The 13,951-nt window shown below is 48.2% G+C and overlaps 1 protein-coding gene across 2 annotated transcripts; it reads left to right on the plus strand.

Annotated features, from left to right (window-relative positions):
* Positions 1-13,710, plus strand: LOC115198950 (UPF0577 protein KIAA1324-like). Of its 2 annotated transcripts, none has more exons than XM_029761389.1 (22): positions 1-223; positions 3,819-3,939; positions 4,487-4,676; positions 5,072-5,219; positions 5,517-5,606; positions 5,712-5,817; positions 6,022-6,171; positions 6,283-6,371; positions 6,509-6,689; positions 6,942-7,070; positions 7,318-7,408; positions 7,639-7,741; positions 8,462-8,599; positions 8,763-9,032; positions 9,260-9,433; positions 9,558-9,747; positions 9,916-10,012; positions 10,429-10,530; positions 12,300-12,426; positions 12,587-12,765; positions 12,887-13,049; positions 13,211-13,710. In XM_029761389.1, exons 1-22 carry the CDS (start codon positions 119-121, stop codon positions 13,277-13,279), a joined length of 3,012 nt encoding a protein of 1,003 aa, XP_029617249.1. In that variant the 5' UTR covers positions 1-118; the 3' UTR covers positions 13,280-13,710. The 2 variants fall into 2 exon arrangements, with proteins under 2 accessions (XP_029617249.1, XP_029617248.1); XM_029761388.1 differs by having other exon boundaries at positions 2-223; positions 13,208-13,710.
* The last annotated feature ends 241 nt before the right edge of the window (positions 13,711-13,951 follow it).

Consider the following 13,951-nt stretch of genomic DNA (forward strand, 5'->3'; position numbering starts at 1 on the left):
GGAGAGAACCGCGCGCATGCATAACGACTGGGCACCAGAAGACAAAATCACGCACTGTCATTCATGCGTTTGGTCTTCATCCGAAGCCTTTGACGGACTGTCTTAAAACAAAACGAGGATGAAGGAAGAGTCACGCTGGTTCTGTTTTCTTAAATGTTTTTTATTCATCATCAGCGCCCGGCAATGGGTGTCCGCGAGCAGGAACCTGCGCCCGTGCAATGAGGTAAGAGCGCGCAGCTCGACACGAACGGCATTGGCTGTCACACTGTTATTTAGAACACTGTTATTAAACTACAATAAATAAGCAAGCCATGACATTGCCACCAAGTGCGCCGAACGCACAATGTGTAATCATCTTATACTATGTCCCAACCATATTTATCATGTTTATGTTACGAACGTTATCTTATGGGTCAATAATAAACATTAACCAGGGGATTATAGGCTACAACCTTCTGCCAATCGTTGTTATAAAATACCTATTGGCGTGGAATGGAGTGGAGATATACGATGTTATGGAGGCCTTCTTTGTTAGTGGTGGGATTTAAAATGTGTTGGTCGCCTATTCTTCTTATCGTCTTAAATCCTAAACATGTTGACAAAATATAAGCCTACATAATATGATGACGCGGCGCACTGAGCGGATCACTTGGCATCCATCATCGTCCGTGCTGCTTTCCGACGATGTGTCGGAGTAATATTACCGCTGAGTAAGAGGAAAACAGAGGGAAGGACAGCTGAACAGCAAGGGCCCTGACACTGCATTATCCGGTTAGATGTATCTATGACGGCTATGATATCAGCTCTCTAAGGACAATAGCTGCCTGGAAGCCATTTCTGTCCCAGCCTTCTCCATATTGTTTGAGCTGAAAATTATTGAGGGCTGTCAGATTTGTGTCCAAGAGTGTGTCCCATTACACTGCCAGATCTACACACACACACACACACACACACACACACACACACACACACACACACACACACACACACACACACACACACACACACACACACACACACACACACACACACACACACACACACTGATGGATTCATGGACGATGGATAGGTCACACTGACACTAAATATCTCCTCTTGTGGCACATGGTCTCCTCTGTATCCATGGTGACCACGATGAGTCACAAGGAGACAAATTATGCACATTAATCTCAATATCCTTTTATCTACCTCCAATTCCACTGCACAAGCCCCATATCCACAACAGTACCAATATTGACCCACCAGCCCCTCCCCAGACTCCAGTTGCCTCAGAGGAAAGCAGGTGCACTCCACTTGAAAGAGGTTGCCATGTGGCATGGTACTAAGGGGTTTCTATAGCTACCTCTCATCTAGCTGATATAGGGCCTCACCTATTGAGAGTTTGCTCATCTATACTCCACACACAGGCTTAAACTGTCTCTCTCTCTCTCTCTCCATCCTCAGATTCCACACCCCTCTCTCTCTCCATCCTCAGATTCCACACCCCTCTCTCTCTCCATCCTTAGATTCCACCCCCCTTCTCTCTCCATCCTCAGATTCCACACCCCTCTCTCTCTCCATCCTCAGATTCCCCACCCCTCTCTCTCTCCATCCTCAGATTCCCCACCCCTCTCTCTCTCCATCCTCAGATTCCCCACCCCTCTCTCTCTCCATCCTCAGATTCCACACCCCTCTCTCTCTCCATCCTCAGATTCCACACCCCTCTCTCTCTCCATCCTCAGATTCCACACCCCTCTCTCTCTCCATCCTCAGATTCCACACCCCTCTCTCTCTCCATCCTCAGATTCCACCCCCCCTCTCTCTCCATCCTCAGATTCCACACCCCTCTCTCTCTCCATCCTCAGATTCCCCACCCCTCTCTCTCTCCATCCTCAGATTCCCCACCCCTCTCTCTCTCCATCCTCAGATTCCCCACCCCTCTCTCGCTCCATCCTCAGATTCCACACCCCTCTCTCTCTCCATCCTCAGATTCCACACCCCTCTCTCTCTCCATCCTCAGATTCCACACCCCTCTCTCTCTCCGTCCTCAGATTCCCCACCCCTCTCTCTCTCCATCCTCAGATTCCACACCCCTCTCTCTCTCCTTCCTCAGATTCCACACCCCTCTCTCTCTCCATCCTCACATTCCACACCCCTCTCTCTCTCCATCCTCAGATTCCCCACCTCTCTCTCTCTCCATCCTCAGATTCCCCACCCCTCTCTCTCTCCATCCTCAGATTCCCCACCCCTCTCTCTCCATCCTCAGATTCCCCACCTCTCTCTCTCTCCATCCTCAGATTCCACACCCCTCTCTCTCTCCATCCTCAGATTCCACACCCCTCTCTCTCTCCATCCTCAGATTCCACACCCCTCTCTCTCTCCATCCTCAGATTCCACACCCCTCTCTCTCTCCGTCCTCAGATTCCCCACCCCTCTCTCTCTCCATCCTCAGATTCCCCACCCCTCTCTCTCTCCATCCTCAGATTCCACACCCCTCTCTCTCTCCATCCTCAGATTCCACACCCCTCTCTCTCTCCATCCTCAGATTCCCCACCCCTCTCTCTCTCTCACACACACTCACTCACTGACTCGCACACTCTCGTTCTCTTGCTCTTTCACACACAAGCACACACACATTTAACATGAACAGAACCACATACAGTCAGTATATACACACACACTCACCCACGTTGAATGCAGTAATGATTTGGGTGGCAGTGAGCTGTTTGTCAGTGGTCCTGATTGATTGCCATGACAATGCTGGGTGAACAGAAGGTTTGGGAGGATGGGGGATGGGGATGGTGAGCAACATGGTGGTGGAAGTGAAGTGTTGCATGACTGGCTGCAGATAGAATGCTTAGCGACAAACCACCATGTCCTCCAAAACAAGATGGCCATCCAGTCTCCTTATGCATTTTCTCTGTGGGGATCCTCCCTCTCTCTCCCTTTCTCTCTCTTTCTCTCTCCCTCTCTCTTTCTCTGTAACGTTCTCTCTCTCTCTCACACACACACACATGCTTGGTTGTGTGGATGAACTGTTTATTCCGGTAGAAGTTATAATGACATTGACCTGAAGTGACCTGTTCACAACTGGCTTACTACTTAGTAGTAAACAAACAGAAGAACAAATGCACATGGCTGAGACAAAGATGAGCGGTAATAACCCAGAGAATTGACTTAACATACAGCAGAACAGACCCCAGTCTCTGACTCAGAGACCGTGATGGTGACTCTCTGTCAATTATTAGTGGAGCTTTCTGTTCTTCCCGTCTGATTTTGTTTTCCTTATCTGCCCAGCCTCACTGATGACAACCTGCTCTACCACTGGCTTTCCATCATACTTGATGTTGGCTGTTTAGTACGCCTATGCAGCTTATTAGATTCATTTGGTGCATGCTGTCTTGAAAAACAACTGCCTATGACGAGTGAATGGGTGTTCTGGCACATTGACAAAGAAGTGACAAGGAGGTGTCACTAAAATGAAATCCTTGCAACCTGTTCTGTCACTGCAGATTTAAGTGTGTCTTAGATTGTTTTATCTACTGGGACATGTGTGACTGTGTGTCTAAGTGAGTGTGTGACTGATTGTGACTGTGTGTCTAGGTGAGTGTGTGACTGATTGTGACTGTGTGTTTTAGGTGAGTGTGTGACTGATTGTGACTGTGTGTCTAAGTGAGTGTGTGACTGATTGTGACTGTGTGTCTAAGTGAGTGTGTGACTGAGTGAGTGTGTGTATCATGCTCTAATATGACTACTGTGTGACTGATTGTGACTGTGTGTCTAAGTGAGTGTGTGTATCATGTTCTAATATGACTACTGTGTGATTGTGTATCTTCCAGACAGACTACTACTATGAGTATACAGAGTGTGACAGTGCAGGGTCTCGATGGAGGGTGGCCATCCCCCACAATCTGGGCACCTGCTCAGCCCTGCCGACTCCCACCAGAGGAACAGACTGCTGTGAGTACTGCGCGCGCGCACGTGTGTGTGTGTGTGTGTGTGTGTGTGTGTGTGTGTGTGTCTGGGCGCGCGTGTGTGTGTGTGTGTGTGTGTGTGTGTGTGTGTGTCTGTGTGTGTGTGTGTGTGTGTGTGTGTATGTGTGTGTGTGTGGGCGCGCGTGTGTGTGTGTTCATTCACATTTATTCCACCTTTATTTATTCAGGTTTGCCTCATTTAGATAAAAAATCTATTTTTCCAGAGAGACCTGTTCAAGATAGCTGCGTACGTTCATGAGAGAGAGAGAGATACTGTCTAGGTGTGAATGTATCTGTCACATTGTGTGTGTGTGTGTGTGACCCTCCTCTCTCCCTGTCTCCCTGTCTCCCTGTCTCCCTGTCTGTCTCCCTGTCTCCCTGTCTGTCTCCCTGTCTGTCTCCCTGTCTCCCTGTCTCCCTGTCTCCCTGTCTCCCTGTCTGTCTGTCTGTCTGTCTGTCTGTCTGTCTGTCTGTCTGTCTGTCTGTCTGTCTGTCTGTCTGTCTGTCTGTCTGTCTGTCTGTCTGTCTGTCAGCATTCTCGTGTGCAGCGGGAGAGTTCCTAGAGATGTCCACTCAGCAATGTACGCCGTGTGCGGCCGGCTCCTATTCGCTGGGCAGTGGGGTGCGTTTCGACCAATGGGACACTATCCCTGCTGGCTTCACCAGCCTGGCCACCTACATGGACCCAGGACCCAGTGGAGAGGAGAGTCAGGCCTGTAATAGGTAACACACATGTCGGGTTTTACTGTCCTTGTGGGGAACAAACAGTTGATTCACATTCAAAACCCTAGCTCTTAACCCTAACCTTAACACCTAACTCCTAACCCTAACTTTAACCCCTAAACCTAATTCTAACCCTAACCTTAACACCTAACCCTAATTGTAACCATAAACATAAAATAGCCTTTTTCCTTGTGGTGAAAATCTTACATTCTTTCCTTGTTTTACTATCCTTGTGAGAACTTCTGGTCCCCACAAGGATAATAAAACCCAAAACACACACACACACATACATACATACATACACACACATATACTACACACACCTGTCCGACACATACAGCCATACACACAAACTCACAGTAGTCCTGTATTCTCTTTCTCTCTGTGTACTGTAGCTCATCGTGGACTCCGCAGGGTGTGTATCTGGAGTCTAGTCGTGATGAGTGTACCGTGTCTCTGGTCTACGCTGTGCATCTGGAGAAACAGGGCTCTGTCTCCTTCAGCTACCAGTACCCTGACAACAACATCTTTTTGGAGTTCTATGTGAGTCTGACTCTCTCCTCCCTGCTGAACTTTATATCAGTTCATTTATTACCCTTTTATTTAGCTGGTTGACGTACGTAGAGATGAAAAGTGGGTCTGTTTTGTGGTAGCAGGGAAGACTTTAATTGTACATTAATATATTTTTGTACATCATTGGCTTTACGTTACTGGGTTTTACATCAGTAGATGTGGGCAATTGAGTGCTTTTCTGTGGTGAGGAGAATCAGCTGCTAATTGGAAGCGAGAGAATCATGTGATGCAATGTTCTGAGTGGTTACTGCGGTGACGTGTGTTCAGGTCCAGAACGAGCAGTGTCAGGAGATGGCCCAGACCGACGATCAGAAGTGGATCAAACTCACCACCAACGGAGAGTGGGACACACACACGGTGAGGAGGAAGGCAGTGTGTGTGAGACGTGTGTGTTATATGATGGGTGTGTGTGATGTGTGTAACAAAATCTGTGTGCAACATATTGTGTGACATGTGACTCAGGTGAATCTGAAGTCTGGCACTAACATACTGTACTGGAGGACGACAGGGGTCCTGGTCGGAGGGAAGATGGTTAAACCAGTGTTGCTCAGGAACATACAGATTGAGGGTAATGACCGCTCGTACCCCTACTCCCTGTCTTCACACTCACCTATATTCTCTCTCCCATTCCGCATGCCTCTGTAATGTGGTTGGTCAAGGCACTCCAGATTCTGCCCACTCCAGAACTCGCCCTTTTTAGATCTAGAAAATGAGGCCACAGTGTGAGACGACAGCAGACTCTACATCCTAATGAATGAATGTGTCTCTTTAGGTGTTGCCTACACCTCGGAATGTTTCCCATGCCGACCAGGCTGGTTTAGCTCCGCCCCTGGCTCCTCCTCCTGCCAGCCCTGCCCCAGGAACACATCGTCTAACAAGGGAGCCACCTCCTGTACTCCCTGCCCCGACACACAGTACTCACGTATGTACTAGACACACACACACACACACACACACACACACACATTGAAATGTATCAGTAGATACCAGTTAAAATATCTACTGTCTCTCTCTCTTTCACTCTTTCCCTCAGATGAAGGATGGTCACAGTGTAAGGAGAGGCCTCCGTGTTCAGAGAAGGATTACTTTCAGATCCACACAGCCTGCGACAGCGAGGGAAAGGTAAGTCACACACACATAAAGTGTGCATATAGAGAGAGAAGGCTGTGGTCATATACATTAGATTACAATGCATAGGACATTCTGTGTATAGTATCTCTATGGTTGTGATGTAACTGCTGTGGTTGCCGTGGTGACAGACGCAGGTGATGTACCGGTGGGTGGAGCCGAGGATCTGTGAGGAGAATGTGACGGGCGCTGTGGCACTGCCCCCTACAGGGGAGAGAGAGGCCTGCCCGCCCTGTAACCCTGGTTACTACAACACCAACGACTCCACCTGCTTCCCCTGTCCTCCTGGAACACACTCTGACGGCACCTCAGGTACACACACACACACACACACACACACACACACACACACACACACACACACACACACACACACACACACACACACACACACACACACACACACACACACACACACACACACACACTATATATGTATATTCACATGTGTATATACATTAACAGTGCACATACACACACTTACAGTTCACACACACACGCCACTCACGTCTGTATTGCTGTATATTGAAATGTGTTGTTGACGGTTGTGTGTGTCTGTCCCAGTGTGTGAGGAGTGTCCTGCGGGGACAGAGCCAGTACTGGGGTATGAGTATAAATGGTGGAACGTCCTCCCTTCCAACATGAAGACTTCCTGCTTCAACGTGGGCAACTCCAAATGTGACGACATGAACGGTGAGACAGAAACATGTCTCGGGTGATTAGGGTCAAGAGATGTGTAATATGTATGTAGTAGTACACATGGGTGAATAGTAAATATGTCTAATATAGACATCCTGCTGGGTATGTAATAACTCTGTGTCTCTCTGACTAATGGGAGCATAGATGTCTTTTTAATAAATATGTGGTGTCCCTCAGATTGTAAGGAATATAGACGTGTGTTTAATAGAATGTGTAATCACAGTGATATGTTGTCGTTCAGGCTGGGAGGTGGCAGGGGATCACATCCGTAGCGGTGCTGGAGGCTCGGATAACGATTACCTCATCCTGAACCTACATGTTCCTGGCTTCAAGTTAGTCTTGGCTTGACTGTGTATTATTGTTAGAGCTCTCATGTTTTTCCTGGTTAGGTCATGTGGTCAGAATGAACACATGGCTATGGTTATTGTGAAACATGAAATGTGTGTGTGTGTGTGTGTGTGTGTGTGTGTGTGTGTGTGTGTGTGTGTGTGTGTGTGTGTGTGTGTGTGTGTGTGTGTGTGTGTGTGTGTGTGTGTGTGTGTGTGCGTGCGTGTTCTGCCAGGTTACCCACATCACTTGCTGGGATGACCGGGTCTGAGTTTGGCCGGATCACCTTCGTCTTCGAGACAATCTGCTCTGCCGACTGTGAGCTCTACTTCATGATGGTGTGTTGGGCCATTCACATCTGCACAAGTGTGTGTCTAGGTTCTCAGGGAAATGTTATTGACAATATCAACAGTGTTTTAGCCAGTAAATAAATATTACCCAACCCAAAATAGCCAGTATGACATAGCCAATACACGAGTGACCTACTTTCATCCCGCTATTGGATAAATACATATCAATATCTATGTTTGTTAGTAAAGCCATATAAAGCAGAACAGGGTTCCCCAACTGGCGGCCCGCAGCCCCCCGAGTTTTCTGAGCCCAAAGAAATAATACAAAATGTAATTGTTGGACATAAAACACTGTAAAAACACCAGCAAATCAGCTACAAGTGATTTTAATTTTGGAAATCTGTTCCCAAGTATGCCCACGCATAATAGAGAAATATATGTGATCGTATAAAAATGGACACAAGGTTTGAAATTATTATGTTTTAGTCAAATATTATGTTTGGGCTTCTTGCGGTCAATCCGCTCAAGAATACATCAGCCCGCGGCTGAATCTAGTTGATAATCCCTGCAGTAGACTCAGTTAAAACAACCCATGTATCCAAATGAAACCAAAGTATATTTGAACAAACACAGCCAATCACAGCACACAATATACACAACTAAATCACAGTAAAGCAGTGAGATTTCAGATAAACCAGTCACTGTGTAAGTTGTAAACGAGAGTGATCCGCTCCCATATAAACCCTGTGTGTGTGTCGCCCCCTGCAGGATGTGAACAGGAAGAGCACCACTGTGGTGGAGTCATGGGAGGGCAGTAAGGAGAGACAGAGTTACACACACATCATGACCAGGAACGCATCCGTATCATACACTTGGGCCTTCCAGAGGACCAACCAGGCTCAGGACGTGAGTACACACACACACACACACACACACACACACACACACACACACACACACACACACACACACACACACACACACACACACAAAGTGACACGGTACACACACATACTTCACAGACACCCTCACATAGTGCACTATAATATATTGGCGTGGGTGTATCTAGGTGCGGCGGTACATCAGTGACGTGGTGATACTCTACTCGGTGAGCGTGACAAACGTCCAGGATGGCGTGGCATCTGCGTGCCGGGCCTGCGCCCTCCTATCCCAGAGTTCTCAGCGGTCTGGGTCGTGTATTCCATGCCCAGCTGGGTTCTACATTGACAGAGACACCAACCGGTGCCAGGAGTGCCCCCCCAACACATACCTGTCGGGTCACCACACATATGGAGAAGATGCTTGTCTGCCCTGTGGCCCAGGGAGTAAGAGCAACAAGGTACTATATTACTCACAAACACAAACACACAAATCATATCATCATTCAACCATAAGTTACAACCTTACAAACTAACCTTACGTAACCATTATAATCATTAGAACCACTTTATAACATTAAATCCTCATAACCTAATCTAAAATCTCAGGGCCATACTTAAGAGTTTTACTCTCATCCAGCTATTTGTGCGATGTGTGTTGACTTGAGGCTATTGTGCCCCCTCCTAGGAGCACTCTCGTTGCTATAGCGACTGCTCCTTCAGTCACACGGAGAACAACCGCACCCTGACCTTTGACCTGAGCTCTCTGAGCACCGTGGCCTCGCTCACCATTGGCCCCAGCTTCACCTCTAAAGGCACAAAGTATCTCCACGTCTTCAACGTCAGCCTGTGTGGACACCAGGTAACACACACACACATTCGCACACGCACACACACACACACACATTCATGCACGCACACATCAGCTTGTGTGGACACGAGATAACACACACGCCTCAGGGTCGTCGTTGTGTGTTCTGTTTCAGGGGAAGATGGCAGCTGTCTGCACAGATAATGTCACCGATATCGCCAACAAGGACATGGGGAGTGATTCCACCCAGTTCGTCAACTCAGTGGACAGCTTCATCTGTCAATCAACCATCATTCCTGCGGATGGGCGGGGCTTCAGGATGGCTCTGGCATCCCAGTCTATCAGTCTGGCTGATACCTTCGTCGGTGAGATGGCAGTAGAATAGTGCCTTCATAATGATTATAGGACAGTGCCACAACCACTAGTAGTCATATAGCCAGAGCACAAAGTATACTCTTGATCTAAAAACTGATTTATTTTCAACCATTTCATTTGAAACTTGTTTTCTCCATCTCTTTCCGTCTCTCTCTCAGGAGCGACAGTGGACAGTGATTTAGACGGAATAAACGCCAGACCAGAACTCTTCTCTGACAACTCAAAAAGCATACCAGACATCAACTTCTTCTACAGGTAGGCCAGCGTAGAGCTAGACGCCATAGAACAGCATTCATAGTTTTATGGTTCCAGTGAAGATCAGTCATTGTGGTTGAAAGTGGGTTGAAAATGTATTTTTTGTACACTGCTGCTACGCGATGTCTATTAACTATGCATAGTCACTTTACCCCTACCTACATGTACACATGACCTCGACTAACCTGTATCCCCGCACTTTGACCCTGTATATAGCGTCGTTATTTTATTGTGCTACTTTGTGTTTTTTTTACTTAAGTTTATTCAGGAAATATTTTCTTCACTCTTTCTTGAACTGCATTGTTGGTTAAGGGCTTGTAAGTAAGCATTTCACGGTAAGGTCTACATCTGTTGTATTCGGCGCATTGACAAATAAAATTTGATTTGATTTGTGTGTGTGTGTTTGACTGTCTCAGGTCGACTCAGGCGACTGGATCCTGTCAGCGTGGTCGGAGTGCGGTCATGACCATACGCTGCAACCCAGAGAAGACGGACCGCGGGCAACTCACAGTGCCCAGGTACACACCTGTCTGACTGTCTGCTCAACATCACCTGTCTGACTGTCTGCTCAACATCACCTGTCTGACTGTCTGCTCAACATCACCTGTCTGACTGTCTGCTCAGCGTCACCTGTCTGACTGTCTGCTCAACGTCACCTGTCTGACTGTCTGCTCAGCGTCACCTGTCTGACTGTCTGCTCAGCGTCACCTGTCAGACTGTCTGCTCAGCGTCACCTGTCTGACTGTCTGCTCAGCATCACCTGTCTGACTGTCTGATCAGCATCACCTGTCTGACTGTCTGATCAGCATCACCTGTCTGACTGTCTGCTCAACGTCACCTGTCTGACTGTCTGCTCAGCGTCACCTGTCTGACTGTCTGCTCAGCGTCACCTGTCTGACTGTCTGCTCAACGTCACCTGTCTGACTGTCTGCTCAGCGTCACCTGTCTGACTGTCTGCTCAGCATCACCTGTCTGACTGTCTGATCAGCATCACCTGTCTGACTGTCTGCTCAACGTCACCTGTCTGACTGTCTGCTCAGCATCATCTGTCTGACTGTCTGCTCAGCGTCACCTGTCTGACTGTCTGCTCAACGTCACCTGTCTGACTGTCTGCTCAGCGTCACCTGTCTGACTGTCTGCTCAGCGTCACCTGTCTGACTGCCTGATCAGCATCACCTGTCTGACTGTCTGATCAGCATCACCTGTCTGACTGTCTGATCAGCGTCACCTGTCTGACTGTCTGCTCAGCATCACCTGTCTGACTGTCTGCTCAACGTCACCTGTCTGACTGTCTGCTCAACGTCACCTGTCTGACTGTCTGCTCAACGTCACCTGTCTGACTGTCTGCTCAACGTCACCTGTCTGACTGTCTGCTCAGCGTCACCTGTCTGACTGTCTGCTCAACGTCACCTGTCTGACTGTCTGATCAGCGTCACCTGTCTGACTGTCTGCTCAACGTCACCTGTCTGACTGTCTGCTCAGCGTCACCTGTCTGACTGTCTGCTCAACGTCACCTGTCTGACTGTCTGCTCAACATCACCTGTCTGACTGTCTGCTCAACGTCACCTGTCTGACTGTCTGCTCAACATCACCTGTCTGACTGTCTGCTCAACGTCACCTGTCTGACTGTCTGATCAGCATCACCTGTCTGACTGTATGCTCAACATCACCTGTCTGACTGTCTGCTCAACATCACCTGTCTGACTGTCTGCTCAACATCACCTGTCTGACTGTCTGCTCAGCGTCACCTGTCTGACTGTCTGCTCAACATCACCTGCCCGACTGTCTGCTCAACATCACCTGTCTGACTGTCTGCTCAACATCACCTGTCTGACTGTCTGCTCAGCGTCACCTGTCTGACTGTCTGCTCAACATCACCTGTCTGACTGTCTGCTCAACGTCACCTGTCTGACTGTCTGCTCAACGTCACCTGTCTGACTGTCTGCTCAACGTCACCTGTCTGACTGTCTGCTCAACATCACCTGTCTGACTGTCTGCTCAGCGTCACCTGACTGACTGTCTGCTCAACGTCACCTGTCTGACTGTCTGCTCAACATCACCTGTCTGACTGTCTGCTCAACATCACCTGTCTGACTGTCTGCTCAACGTCACCTGTCTGACTGTCTGCTCAACGTCACCTGTCTGACTGTCTGCTCAGCGTCACCTGTCTGACTGTCTGATCAACATCTGAGCTGAAACCGTTTGTGTATTATTTATATGTGAATTTTCATTAGCTCCTTCTACATTTCTCGTGTGTGTGTGTGTGTGTGTGTGTGTGCACGTGCAGTGCGTGCCCTGCAGGTACGTGTGACGGCTGTACGTTTCACTTCCTGTGGGAGAGTGGGAGTGCCTGTCCCCGCTGCACCCAGGATGACTATCACCAGATAGAGGGAGCCTGTAAGGGAGGGGCCCAGGTAACTTGTTCCCTCTCTCTTCATCTCCTTTAACACACTCATGCTACTCTTACTTTCACCTCTTGGTATTTCAATTGAACCTACTTTCTATCCTTCTCTACTCTCTCTCCATCACTTCCTCCCACCTTCCCTCTCACCTTCTCTCTCTCTCTCTCTGTAGGAGACTCTGTCTGTGTGGAATGAGCCAAAACTGTGCATCAAAGGCATGTCCCTGCCAGCTAAGAGCTCCGCCCCCTGCGAGGCCATCGCCCTATGGCTAAAGGCTGGGGTAGGGGGCGGGGCCTTCTTAGCTGTGCTGCTCGTCTCTCTCACCTGCTATTTCTGGAAGAAGAACAAGAGGTGATTGACTGACACCTGTTAATCAAATAACCATCCTAGCCATAGGCTGTAGTACAACATTCCTGACTCCTGCGTCTCTGTGTCCTGTGTGTTTCTGTGTCACTGTGGCGCCCCCTGTCAGGCTGGAGTATAAGTATTCTCGGCTGGTGATGTCAGCCAATAAGGATTGTGAGCTGCCAGTGGCAGATAGCTGTGCCCTGGCCGAGGGGGAGGAGCCTGAGGATGACGTGGTCTACTCCCACAAACCCTCACTGCTCGGCAAGCTCAGGGCCATCGCCAACAAGGTGTGTGTGTGTGTGTGTGTGTGTGTGTGTGTGTGTGTGTGTGTGTGTGTGTGTGTGTGTGTGTGTGTGTGTGTGTGTGTGTGTGTGTGTGTGTGTGTGTGTGTGTGTGTGTGTGTGTGTGTGTGTGTGTTAACCCTGTGTGTATCTCTATCCTTCAGCAGAGGGAGGGAGACAGCAGTGAGTCGGTACAGCTGAAGTCATCCCAGTCTGAGAGATGGGTCTGGGGGTAACGACGAGAAAGAGGAAGGAAGGAAGGAAGGAAGGAAGGAAGGAGAGAGGGAAATAGAGAGAGAAAGAAGAAGCGAGAGTTGGTAGGGTTGGCACTGAGTTCCACTCCTCTTCATGTCTTCTGGGCTCTGCTTATTCCTGAGGACTCCATCATGGCTCCAGCTGCTCCAGTTTCCTCTGCAAAGGTACCTGTTCCCATGATTCTGACTGAAACTGGAAAGTGGTTTGGCTCCCCACCCTAGACCCTACCACACAGGGGAACACAACCATGCTTATTGCCATGGATATTGAAGGGCTGCAAATGAAAGAAACTGTCACTGTTTTTGTATATTTTGTATTGTCATTTGGAGTTTATCTGTACAGTCATGTCCAAAGTATTTATAATTATTAGTGTTGTTATGATTGATCTTTATTAAATTCTCACTTGCCTTGCCGTGTTTGTATTTGTGTGCAGTTCTGTTCTGTTAGGCTACACATTATTATTATTATTATTATTATTAACAATAATACAACAGTAGTTAATGGGGCCTGGAATACTCCTGAGAATACCATGTCTTGCAGAATTAGACCAGTTTGTTAGGAATTTGACGGCTATTTGCGCTTTCAAACCTCAATAGCTTTCAAACCACTTGAGCCACAGACTCCAAATAAGTGTCACGATGTTGGAAAAATTG

The sequence above is a fragment of the Salmo trutta genome, chromosome 8 (assembly GCF_901001165.1).
Source record: "Salmo trutta chromosome 8, fSalTru1.1, whole genome shotgun sequence".
NCBI classification, from domain to species: domain Eukaryota; kingdom Metazoa; phylum Chordata; class Actinopteri; order Salmoniformes; family Salmonidae; genus Salmo; species Salmo trutta.

Excerpts from the sequence above, each read along its gene's own strand:
- LOC115198950 (XM_029761388.1), top strand. The coding sequence starts at position 119 with ATGAAGGAAGAGTCACGCTGGTTCTGTTTTCTTAAATGTTTTTTATTC. Across the intron at positions 5,220-5,516 it reads ACATCTTTTTGGAGTTCTAT|GTCCAGAACGAGCAGTGTCA; the intron begins GTGAGTCTGACT and ends ACGTGTGTTCAG. Across the intron at positions 13,050-13,207 it reads TCAGGGCCATCGCCAACAAG|CAGAGGGAGGGAGACAGCAG; the intron begins GTGTGTGTGTGT and ends TCTATCCTTCAG.